General features: G+C 32.1%; 1 protein-coding gene across 2 annotated transcripts in view; it reads right to left on the reverse strand.

The window, feature by feature from the left end:
• Positions 1-12,413, reverse strand: part of WASHC3 (WASH complex subunit 3) — a 124,341-nt gene that overhangs the window by 104,314 nt on the left and 7,614 nt on the right. For both annotated transcript variants that reach the window (XM_029204945.1, XM_029204944.1), the window contains exons 3-5: positions 7,960-8,025; positions 5,970-6,077; positions 2,106-2,216 (exon numbers count right to left, since the gene is read on the reverse strand). In XM_029204945.1, coding sequence (XP_029060778.1) covers positions 2,106-2,216; positions 5,970-6,077; positions 7,960-8,025 — 285 coding nt within the window. The remainder of the gene's footprint in view (positions 1-2,105; positions 2,217-5,969; positions 6,078-7,959; positions 8,026-12,413) is intronic.

The following is a 12,413-nucleotide window of genomic DNA, read 5'->3' on the forward strand; positions in this document are numbered from 1 at the left end:
AACTAGAAACCTATATCTTGAACAACTTTTTTACTCTAAAAACCACTGAGCTAGTGTAAAAAAGAAATCTATCACCAAAACCTATCAAAAGTTAAAACAGTATAGAGAAAAATACCGTCATTTTCATTCATAGGTAAATACTATGTGCCAGGTATGGTTCTAGGAACTGGGAATAGGGCAGTAAACAAAAAGGTGTATATTCTAGGAGCAGTAGAGACACAAACAATGTACATAATATATGTAGTGTTTTGCATATAATTAGATGGTTATATGAAGAAAAATATAGTATGGAAGGAATAAAAGGAATGGGACTAGAAAGAAGGTAATATTTCTGCAAATATTTGAAGGAAGAGAGGGAGCAAACCATAAAGATATTTGGGAAAAGTGTTTCAGGCAGAGAGAACTGATGCAAAGGCCCCGAGACACGCGACTGTCCATATATTTATTCAAGGAACATCAAGGAGGACAGTAGAGCTGGAGCAGAGTGAGTGAAGATATGAGATTAGAAAGGTAATTAGGGAACTAAATTGTATAGCATCTCACGGGCCTCTGAAGGACTTTGGCTTTTATTCCTAGTGAGATGGTAAGCTACATGATTAGAAGAATAAATATGTAAAGAATCATTTACATATATACATGCAAACATATGATATATATTATATATGAAATTCTGAAAAGCAATGAAATTTGTCTAAGTAATTAATAACGAAAATAAAAATGTCAAGTGGTGTCTGTGAACCAGTTGGCTAAATAAATCTAGACAATACCTAATATGGTACCTAGGGTAAGTGTTTAATATTTGTGGAATAAAAGGACAGTGGATTAATACTGAAAAGAAAAATGAGGATTTTTCAAATTCTTGTAAAGTCAGAGGCAATGTATTAAGAATATAACAATTATCCTAAGATGTGGTCTCCTATCAAATATTTCAAGGCAGTCATAGATATCAAGTAGATTTTCCCATTTCCTTTTATATAGGCAAGAAGAGACTAAATAAAAAGCCTTTCAGAGTTACTCTGAAACTTTTCATCTTTTGTTTGAAAGTGTCAAAGACATATTTTTTAACAGTCCATATTTTAAGCTTAGCTTAAGCTTTCCTGGGTTTTAGTTTTAAAAATTCATTTATCATGATTCACACTCAAACTAGCTCTATTTTATTTTTATTAGTTTAAAAAATTTATATTTTCAACCCAAAGTCTGTTTTTTTCCCCAAAGCCTAAAGTCCAGAGCTTTGACTGTCAATTAAGAATTTTGAAAGTGACACAGCTACTTCTGACAGCTAGAGAAAGTGAATGTACTTTCTTCTCCCCATTGTCACCAATGTAGCTTCTAAATAAGCCAATCTATTCTTTCTGGTTGTCAGACAGTCTTAGTTTTTAAATTATTTTGGTGATAAATAATGCCAAGAACAGCAAAACTGTTCTTTAATATCAGTCCTTCTTTTGCCTGATAACAGAATTTTACAGAAGCATTAATTTTCTGATCAACTGAAAAATGGACAGCTAGTTCCTTCAACTACTGTAATAGGACTTTCTACAGGAATGAAATGAACTTCTGTTGTTATAGAAGAGCAAATATTGTGTTGTACTTTTTTGCATACCATGTAATGATTTCTTAGAAAAAATACACATTCTCAAGTCATAATATTAAAAGCATTACCTTACGTGGCCAAGTGACTTATGCTCTTTTCTATGAACGAAACTATTGACAGGTGAAATTCAGAATAAAAATACACAAAAAACCATTTGTGTTAGCATACAGGAAATTAAGCTAAAGCCATACGATTTACTAAGTGAATAGTCCACTTTCATTCCTCTATCTGATACATCCAAGATTTGCAAAGATTACGTAAAGCAAAAAATTTACATAAATCTATACTAAACTATGTTAATTTGAAGTGTGAGGTCAGTTTTAATTAGAAAGATTCGACTTCTGCTTACTCTTTATCAGGGCATTCATTAAACACAAAAAAGAAGTAAGAGAGTAGAAAACTTGGTCACTCAGTTTAGCAGTTTTCTCAGATTGAAAAAATAACAATGAAACCTCCAGGGTTAAGAATTTCAGAGGAGGCTGCTAGACAGAGAAGACAGGCCAAATTAGCTTACCACTTGAACCATTTTGAGATATCTGGCATATCTTGGATCCTTGGCTACAGTTAAGATATTTTCTGGTGTTACTTCACTTTCCTGTGGTCCAGAGTCTTGTAAACTGTTCGGCTGTAGAGAGTATTGCATATAAAACTTTAGACAATTCACAAAACGGGTCCGTCATGTTACTTAAAAGGGATGTTTCTTTTTATAATTCTAAAGCAATCAATATCAGAAAAAAATCATATTTCTAAATTTACCAATAATTTAATTATGGGATATATGTTTCCAAATATTTACAAATACTTAAATATGATTTCAGAGGAAGTTACACTTAATATCAACACTATATTGTTCCGTAAAGATGTAAATACATTCATGGCATTAAAAAACTAGAATTCTGCTTTACTTGTCCCAAGTGCTGATAAAAAACATGAATTATTGATGGACCTATTATTTTAATACAACTTTTAATAAAGCTAATAAAGCTATTTGATTTGTCAATTGTTCAACTGTAGCAGACAGAAAATTGATTTTCTGGGTATCTATACCGTCTACACAGTTATATTCCTCATTCATTGAATAATCTTGTTCTAAGTGGATATGGCTATTCTAACATCTTTAAAGGCAATGCCTGGAGAACTTGTGGAAGAGAAACCCATTTCTCAGACAAAATTATGTTTTTATATATTTCAGCTACTGATGAAATTATTAACATTATAAAAACTACTACTTATAATGAAGAATACTGGGGAATGGTCTTTATGGACAAAAATGTTTTTATCATATAGGCAGTTCTCAACTTTGCGTGGTACAATGTTAACTGAAACTTGTCCATATTGGAACCCTATCTTCACTTTAGTGCAAAGCTATGACTGTCTATATACAGTTCTTGATTTTTCTATCAACCTAAACATTTAGAGTAAGTCTAGTTAGTGAATTCTGACTCACTATCTGTATGTTAGCATTAAGAGTAAGTTCCTTAACTGAATAAAATCAATTTTATGTCTACCTATCTATGCTGAAATGTAAATAAATCAAAAAAACTTTAAGTATTCATAGTTTTTAGAATATGAATTATATGTTAAGGTTTTTCCTCAGATAATTCAAATATAAATTAAATCTCTTTTAAATGCTGAAGCAAATAAAACATCCAAAAATTCTTTAGGTTACTCCTGTTATATGACAGTGTCAAGTGTACAAAAGTGTGCACGCACGTGTGTGTGTATGTGTGTGTATATATATGTATATATACACATTCATCTGTAAAATACATAATTACAAACTGTCCAAAACATTTAATTAAATAAAAAATTCAAACAAGACCCAAGTATGCTTTTAAAAAAATAGGAACAATAAACTCATAGAGTAGCACAATGGAGCAAATGATAATTACATATAAGACCAATGGATTTTAAAACTCAGCCTTTAACTTTGGCCTAATAACTAAGACCTCAACAAGGTTTAATTATATCAGGTCTTACACCTTTGCTATTTGAATGACTCAAATCCTCTCTCATATTTCTCAACTGTCCTTCATTTTATTCTCAAATTAATCTCAATCTGCACAATTGGATGTTCTATTGTAATGATAAGATCTGAATCATGAAATTAAAGTTGCAGAAAAATCAGCATGCAAACCTTGGGTCTTTGACTCATATATATCAATAGATTGGAGATTGTAATGAATGGATGATTAAAAAAAAAGTTCACCATTATCCTTTATCTGATAAGTGAGTTGACTGTAATGTCAATGGAAATTCTGTGTTAAGCAATACTTCAGTCCATTTCAAAATATTTTACATAAAATATACCAACTAAAAACAATGGAGAAGAAATTAAAAAGTTGATTTCAATATTAAGAACATGCTGAACATGCTGATTTTATTAATCCAATCAAGACAAAATTTTAGGACATTTTTAAAACTCAGGAAGCCAACAACACTTCATAAATTCTCCAAATGAATTAATATACTATTTTTAAATAAAACTGCCAGAATATCAGGTCATTCTGAATTTTAGATAATTCAGTTGTGATTACTCATAATCAATTTTTTGAGACCTTAAATAGGCAAGACCAACACAGCTGCCTAAGTTTTAAAATACATATTATAGATGGCATGCACAATAACACCTGGAAAAATTAATATTAAAAGTTAGATACCATTTTAGAAATTTATAGAAACATATGACAGTTAGTATCCTCCAAAGAATAATCACTAGGTAGAGTGGAAACATTTAATATTTTTTACACATGCCTTGTTCTAGAGAAAGAATGGTCCATCTTTAACTGAAAAAACCTTGTGAAGTTAAACTCCTCTAAACATCTGGATTTACTCTTGTATATTATATATATTCCAGTGGCCATCATAATGGAATTTGTTATATTAAGTGGATGTTAAATTTTCTAATATCTAATTATTAAGTAAATGGTCATCTAATTCAATCCCCAAATACATAGTATCTCTAAATATATGGCTCATCCCACAGGGCCTTGCACCACATGTACTCAATATGTTTAACAAGTTCAACACAGGTGCTGGAGACAGTGCAATGTAGCATATAAGAGCTAGGATTCTTGACACCAGATTGCCTGGGTTAAAACTCCAGCTCTTACAGTTTGACCTTCAGCAAGTTACTTAACCTCTGTGTACTTCATTTGACGTATCTGTAGACATAGGGCTGTTGTGAGAATTGACTTAATTTATAAAAAGCACTTAGCACACCTCACACAGTAAAAACCTTTACATGTTTAGTTATTATCATCATGGTCAACACCATCATGATCTAAAAAATATCCTGTGAAAAGTACCTCCAGGTACAAATGCAGAATTCCATATAGATAGGAAGTCTGCTTGTTTGGTACTACTTGTTAGACCACCATTTTAGTGATTATTTTATTTTGGATTTTAATACCTCACTGAGATACACTAGAGATTATCTGTTCTTAAACAATAAAGAATTTTTATTTCTTGAAATAAAAAGTCATATAAAATTTAAATTTATACAGAGCATAAATGAACATTAAGACATTAAGAAACGAACACAAAGCATGGGTCTTATTAGGATGTTGATTTAAACAAATCAACTCCCAAAACACACTTTTTAAGACAACTGGTATTTCTTAGATCAGGATCTCTCAAATTTCAAGTCTACAAATCACATAGGAATCTTGTTAAAATGCAGATTCTGATTCCTTAAGTGTGGGGTAGAACCTGAAATCCCACATTTCTAACAGGCCCTCAGGTGATTCTGAGGCTGCTGGCCCATGGAGCAGACTTCAGGCAACAAGGAGTTAGATATTACCAGGGAATTATTGTTAATTATATTGTATATGATAAAGGCATTGTGGTTACATAAGAAAATTTCAGAACTTTTCACAAGGAATTATACAGGGGTGAAATAACATGATGCCTGGAATTCACTTCAGTAAGTGACAAAAAAAGATGAAGCATTTGCAACAAAATTTTAACTGGTGAATCCAGGTAATGGGCATTTGGGTATTCATTGTACTATTCTATTTTTGTTCACGTTTGAAAGTTTTTATAATAAAACATTTAAAAGATATATTTCTTATAAGAACTAAGAAAAAAACTTCCATAGTGAACTTGAAGAAAACAATTATATTCAAGATTTTTCCTAGTTCTGTATAGGTTTTCTTTTTTTTATAGGCAAGAAAAATATTAACTTCAGGAAGCCCTTCAAAATAACAAACGAAAAGCTAATAACTTTATTTCAAACTTCATTTTCTATCTTAAGGTTTAAAATATTACTATTCAAAGTATTACATTTTTATTTAACTTCTTTCTTCAAACCTGCTGATTAGGTCTATTTGGTTCAACCAAGATATCTGCTCATGTTTCCCGGAACTTAAATACTTACCTGTGATTGCTCTGAAGTGGTTTCAGAATGTGTTTCATTTGTGATCCTAGTGACACTTACAGGAGATACTTCAAATGTGACATCATCTAGCCCTGGGATAGATGACAACTGAGAAAAGAAAATTAATGTTGGTATATGAGGATAATATTAGGTTCTTAAACACTAAGTTTCTAAGTGTGTGTGTGTGTGTGTGTGTGTGTGTGTGTTTTAAATAGCTGTCTTAAGTTTTTAAGCCTATAGAAATAGGTTTATAAAATCTCATCTTTGGTTGAAATTCTCCATGCCATAAACTACTTAAAAGTGAAAGGCATTCACAAAATATTTTTGAAGAATTTCTCACCTTTAGCATATCACCATTCTTTCTCAGGAATTATTTTTAAAATCTAAGGAATCCTAGTGTAAGGAATGAGAGCATGGGATTTGGAGTCAGATTGCCTAGGTCTAAGTCACAAAATATGTGACCTTGTGTAAATCGTCCTAGGCCTCAATTTTCTTACCTGTAAAGTGGGGATAAGAAAACCTAGCTCACAAAGTTGTAAAAAGATTTTTATTAAACATATTTTGTTACCCCTCCCCTCAAAATGTGCTTTGTAGCACATTTAAGTTTGAATAATCTGGGAAATGAGAAAACTCTTGCCACATTTTAATGTATGATATAGCTTATTCCTTTTTTTTTCTTTAGTAACATCACTGAATGTTACTAAAATGCATTATTTTTCATACACAAAAAATGAGCATGTTGTCAGTGGTTAAGCATTTCAGGTTGGATTTGCAAGATCCATGCAAACCCTCTTTTCTGATTTCATCCTGATATCAATGATATACATTTGTCAAATGTTTGGCTAACTTTGAGGATTAACTCTATGGCCATGGAAAAAATTAAGGTTAATCTGTCCATATGGCAACTTAACTTGTGACCTTGAACTCTAACTTAAGAATTCCACAAACATTAAAATAATACACATATTCATTATAAAGAATAATGAAAAACCAATGGTAATAAGACCTGAAGAAGCAATATTCATTGAGAACTGTTGACTGATGACAGTATTTAGCACAGTGGCTACGGCCCAAATAGTTTCAAGTGGGTATGGCTACTAAGAGACTATCTTGAACATGTTCAAGGCCAAGTATCCTAAATTACAATCTAAAGAAATGTTCTGAGGGAAATACAGTGGCTGAAGTCCACAGGAAGATGCAGAAAGTACAAGCTAGACATTCTGATCCTTATGTTAAAAGATATTAGTCATTTCACTTCCTTATAAACATTCAATACGTATTTTTTCAGATCAAACTTTTGGATAAAAGGACAAAGTCACATATGTATAGCTGATTCACTTTGTGAAACTAACACACCATTGTAAAGCAATTATACTCCAATAAAGATGTTAAAGAAAAAAAAGGATAAAGTCACAAAAATATACTAGCATCTCCATTATTTTATATAGAAAAGGACACAAAACCTGCAAGCTTCAAATCAAACAACGCTTCTATTTTTGCTGTTATAAGATAAAAAGTTATCTTTTGTAATTTCTGACATCAAAATTGGTATTCTTTAGCACTTAATATATTTACAAATGGAAAATAGGTGATATTTTCTCCAAATTTTGCTCTGGAGACATGTAAAGTTTTACATAATTTTTCCTGTGTTATCAATGATTACTATTAAGATAATTGTGAGTTTTCCATCAAATGAAGTAAACTATGTAACAGTTCAATTTGTTAACACGTTACTCATTATGCTTTTGATTCAAATAATGAAAGAAACCTTGACCCATGTGTACATTTAAACAGACTCGGTTAGTGGTTCATAATGAAGATCATTTCCTTTGCAATTATAATAAATTAAACAAAAGAAAACACTGCACCACTTCATGGATGCAGGAGCTAAATTGAATTCATCTCTAAACGCAATTAAAGTTAAGTGTGACTGAGAAAGCTGGTATATGTAGAGCAAAGTTTATCCTATAAATTATTCAGAAATACAAACCTTTGCATCTAAAATATTGAGAGTTGTTTCAATTTGCTGGATACGAAGAGAAAGGTCTGCCAGTTTCTGGAAAAGAAAGATTAGAAACAAAAGAATGAAGTCCAAAGGAAAAAAAAAAAAGAATAAAGTCTGATTAAAAATAAACCGTTAACAAGGATAACCAACGGCAGATTTGAAAATAATAAAAACTATGGTTTAAATATTTGTGATTTTCTAACATACTACTCTCTTATTTATATGAGTAAGAATGGGAACTCAAGTATTCTATTAACTTCATTAGCATGCTTCATGGTTATTTTATAAAGCTGTATTCACAGAAAAGAAAAAGTTACATTTTCAGCCTTATCAAACTCATTATCAGAGCCATAATCAATCACTGGGACCAGAATGTAAACTCCTCTGAGGACAAAGATTTTTATTCACTGTTATACCCCTAGTGCCAGAACAGTACTGGACACTTAACAGAAGCCTAATAATTATTTGTTGTTGAAAGAAGGAATTCTTCACAGAACACAAGAATAAAAATTAGCCCAAAACAGAATGGAACAGTATCTGCCTTTATAAATTACTTAAACACATAAATATATACAATTAGTCCCAAATACAAACTTTTCAAGTTTGAAAAGTAAAAAAGGATGAAACTGTAAGATGAGTAGTTAATGTCGGAAAGAATTAAAACAAAGAGAAAAAATAAGAAAGAATAATAAAAAAGCAAAAGGAATCAACCTACCATCAAAATCTAAGATAAACCAGAACCAAGAACTTACCATGCTCTAGTTATTCTGTACAATTAAATTAGCCATATATATACTCCCACACAAATAAAAGTAACATCATAAAATATGTCCATAAGAACATTTATTTAAAACTCCCTCATCCTAAACATTATTAGTGACACAGCCTACAAGCAGTTGGCCAGTTTACTAGTTGGCAGATGTGCAGCATTCTGATTGCTTTCTGGGATATTATCAAGATCTTGACTAACTCATAAGCAGAATTTTAACACCCCGAGAAATGATCATTTTGCCCATATTTAGAGGGGGAGAAAACTGAAAGCAACCATAGAGTAGTTAGTACTTCTTCACAGGACACTTATTTTTTAGATGAGCATTCTTGATATCTACAAAGATATAATTTAAAAATAAAACATTAGAATCTAGTTTTAATGGCATCTGAAGTTTAACCTTGATTTCTAGGATTTGTTTACATAAGGCTTTGATACAAATATAAACACAGGCTTATAAAACATCATATGGATAAATTACTCTGCAAATTATACATGTTTTCCTGAAAATCACGGAAATTAAATTTTGACAAATCATTTAATTCACTGCAGAAGCTTAGTAACTGCAGAAATCCCACAGCAAGTTAATTTGTAAAGTGAATGATAACTTCTAACTTATTTTAAAATGCATACATTGTTTTGATTAAAATAAGTGAACACAGAAAAAGAAAAAATGAAATAAAAATTCATTTTTGTTTTAATATATTTATATAAATATGTACTTTTAAGCAATAATCATCACTGTAAACATTTGAGCATTACCTTAGTATGCTACACTGTATATGCAAGTATCATTTGAAATCTCACACCAAGTCTATGAAGTAGAAACTATTATGATGCCAATTTTTTTTGATGTGGACCATTTTTAAAAAAAATAAATTTATTTATTTCATTTTTGGCTGTGTTGGGTCTTTGTTGCTGAGCGGGGTCTATTCTTCGTAGCGGTGCTTAGGCTTCTCACTGTGGTGGCTTTTCTTGTTACGGAGCACGGACTCTAGGCACGCGGGCTTCAGTAGTTGCAGCATGCAGGCTCAGTGGTTGTGGCTTGTGGGCTCTAGAGCGCAGCCTTGGTAGTTGTGGCGCACGGGCTTAGTTGCTCAGCGGCATGTGGGATATTCCCGGACCGGGGCTCAAACCCGTTTCCCCTGCATTGGCAGGCAGATTCTTAACCACTGCGCCACCAGGGAAGTCCCTGTGAACCACTTTTTAAAGTCTTTATTGAACTTGTTACAATATTGCTTCTGTTTTATGTTTTTTGGCTGTGAGGCATTAGGGATCTTAGCCCCCCGACCAAGGATTGAAACTGCACCCCTGCATTGGAAGGCAAAGTCTTAACCACTGGACCTCCAGGGAAGTCCCTATGATGCCAATTTTATTTTTTAATTAATTAATTAATTTTTATTGGAGTATAATTTCTTTACAATGTTATGTTAGTTTCTGCTGTACAATAAAGTGACTCAGCTATATGTGTGTATATATATATATATATATATATATATATCCCCTCCTTCCCCCTCATCCCACCCGTCTAGGTCATCACAGAGCACCAGGCTGAGGTCCCTGTGATACACAGCAGGTTCTCACTAGCTATCTATTTTACACATAGTAGTGTATTTTTGTCAAAACTAATCTTCCAGTTCATCCCACCCTCCCCTTCCCCCACCCGTGTCCACATATCTGTTCTCTACATCTGCATCTCTATTCCTGCCCTGTAAATAGGTTCATCTGTATCAGTTTTCTAGATTCCACATATATGTGTTAATATACGATATTTGTTTTTCTTTCTGACTTACTTCACTCTGTATGACAGACTCTAGGTCCATCCACATCTCTAAAAACCTAGTTTCATTCGTTTTTATGGCTGAGTAATGTTCCATTTTATATATGTACCACATCTCCTTTATCCATTCATCTGTTGATGGACATTTAGGTTGTTTCCATGTCCTGGCTGTTGTAAATAGAGCTGCGATGAACACTGGGGTACAAGTGACTTTTTGAATCACGGTTTTCTCAGGGTATATGCCCAGTAGTGGGATTGCTGGGTCGTATGGTAGTTCTATTTTGTTTTTTAAGGAACCTCCATACTGTTCTCCATAGTGGCTGTATCAATTTACATTCCCACCAACAGTGCAGGAGGGTTCCCTTTTCTCCACACCCTCTCCAGCATTTATTGTTTGTAGATTTTTTGACGATGGCCATTCTGACCAGTATGAGGTGATACCTCACTGTAGTTCTGATTTGCATTTCTCTTTTAAAGATGAGAAAACTGAGTCTTTATACAAGTAAAATAATCTGAACTCAAACACTCGAACTCCAGATACTAAATATTTTTGAAAGTGTTTCAGCTTGTTAAAGCATGATGCCATAGACTCTGGGTGTTGATGTGTCAATGCAGACTGTAACAAACTGAGTGTAATAAATGTACCATGCTGGTGGGGCATGCTGATAATGGGGAATGTTGTGCACAAGGGTTGGGAGTGGGAGTCAAGGAATAAATGGGAACTCTATACTTTCTGCTCAATTTTGCTGTGAACCTAAAATTGCTCTAAAAAATAAAGTTTAATTTTTTTAAAAAGATGGAAAATTCCTGAGTATTGCATAGATATAATTTTTGTTATTCAAAGCTAATAAATGATCAACCTGCTTCTCACTAAAACTAAGATGCTATTGTGCTGAATACTGGGAATCAAATTTTTCTGATCAAATTTCCTAAAATAGATGCTGTTTATCTGGAATTATTTAAAAAGATAGGTATTAAAATTTTTTTCAGGATTAGATCATAAATTGTCTTTAAATGGATACTCAAATGTTCACACAAGATAGGCTAAGGATTGAAATACTAGTCTTGGAAAATAAGGGAATAAGGATGAAAATGTTTATTCAGAAAACTACTTCTTGATAAGGAAGATTAAAGAGGCTTGGGGAAAAAAAAGTTATACTTTCCACAGCAGTAATTTCCAATTTTTTCTGGATGCAAATTCATCTGGTATGTCAATCTTTTGCTTTGGCACTCATTTTACCTACTTTCATCTACTATTATCAAAACCTCACCAAAATGAAATGACCTGGTTTTTTAATAAAACAAGATTATATGAATGATTTATTCAAGCAAGACACTGATTTAAGCATCAATATATTTTAATTAGTTATAATTTATCTGAATATTCTTGATATCTAATCTAGAAACAACGGTAATTGTGAAGTCTAAAGAAATCTGAAACAACTGTAATTTAATTTAAAAAAATCTGTGCTTTCTATTGGTGAGAGTCATAGGTCCTAATACTACTGTGATTTCTGTTGACCAAATTTAAAGAAAATGTGAAATTTAAGTTAAAGGTAAAAAAATATATATACATGATTTTTTTCCCCCATCCAAGTTCATGTACCCCAAATTCAGAACAACTATGTAAATGATTTTCTGAAAATCAGATCAACAAAAGGCTTTTCCTCTTGGCTAGGGAAGATCTTTGCTGTGGATAAATCATGTTTTTTAAATTATCCATAAAGGTATTATCTATCTTCTCTAGAGCTGGTTTTTGAGAGTCTAAAATATTAAATATGCTACCTGTTATACAACTTAATGCTTTAATAAAGGATATATTACTATATCACGATTTTGAATTTTTAAGTATGTAATTGGTATCTTTTGTAATCCTACACATTTTATTTT

This window comes from Monodon monoceros, unplaced genomic scaffold, assembly GCF_005190385.1.
Source record: "Monodon monoceros isolate NGI ecotype Baffin Bay Population unplaced genomic scaffold, NGI_Narwhal_1 Super_Scaffold_6, whole genome shotgun sequence".
NCBI lineage: Eukaryota > Metazoa > Chordata > Mammalia > Artiodactyla > Monodontidae > Monodon > Monodon monoceros.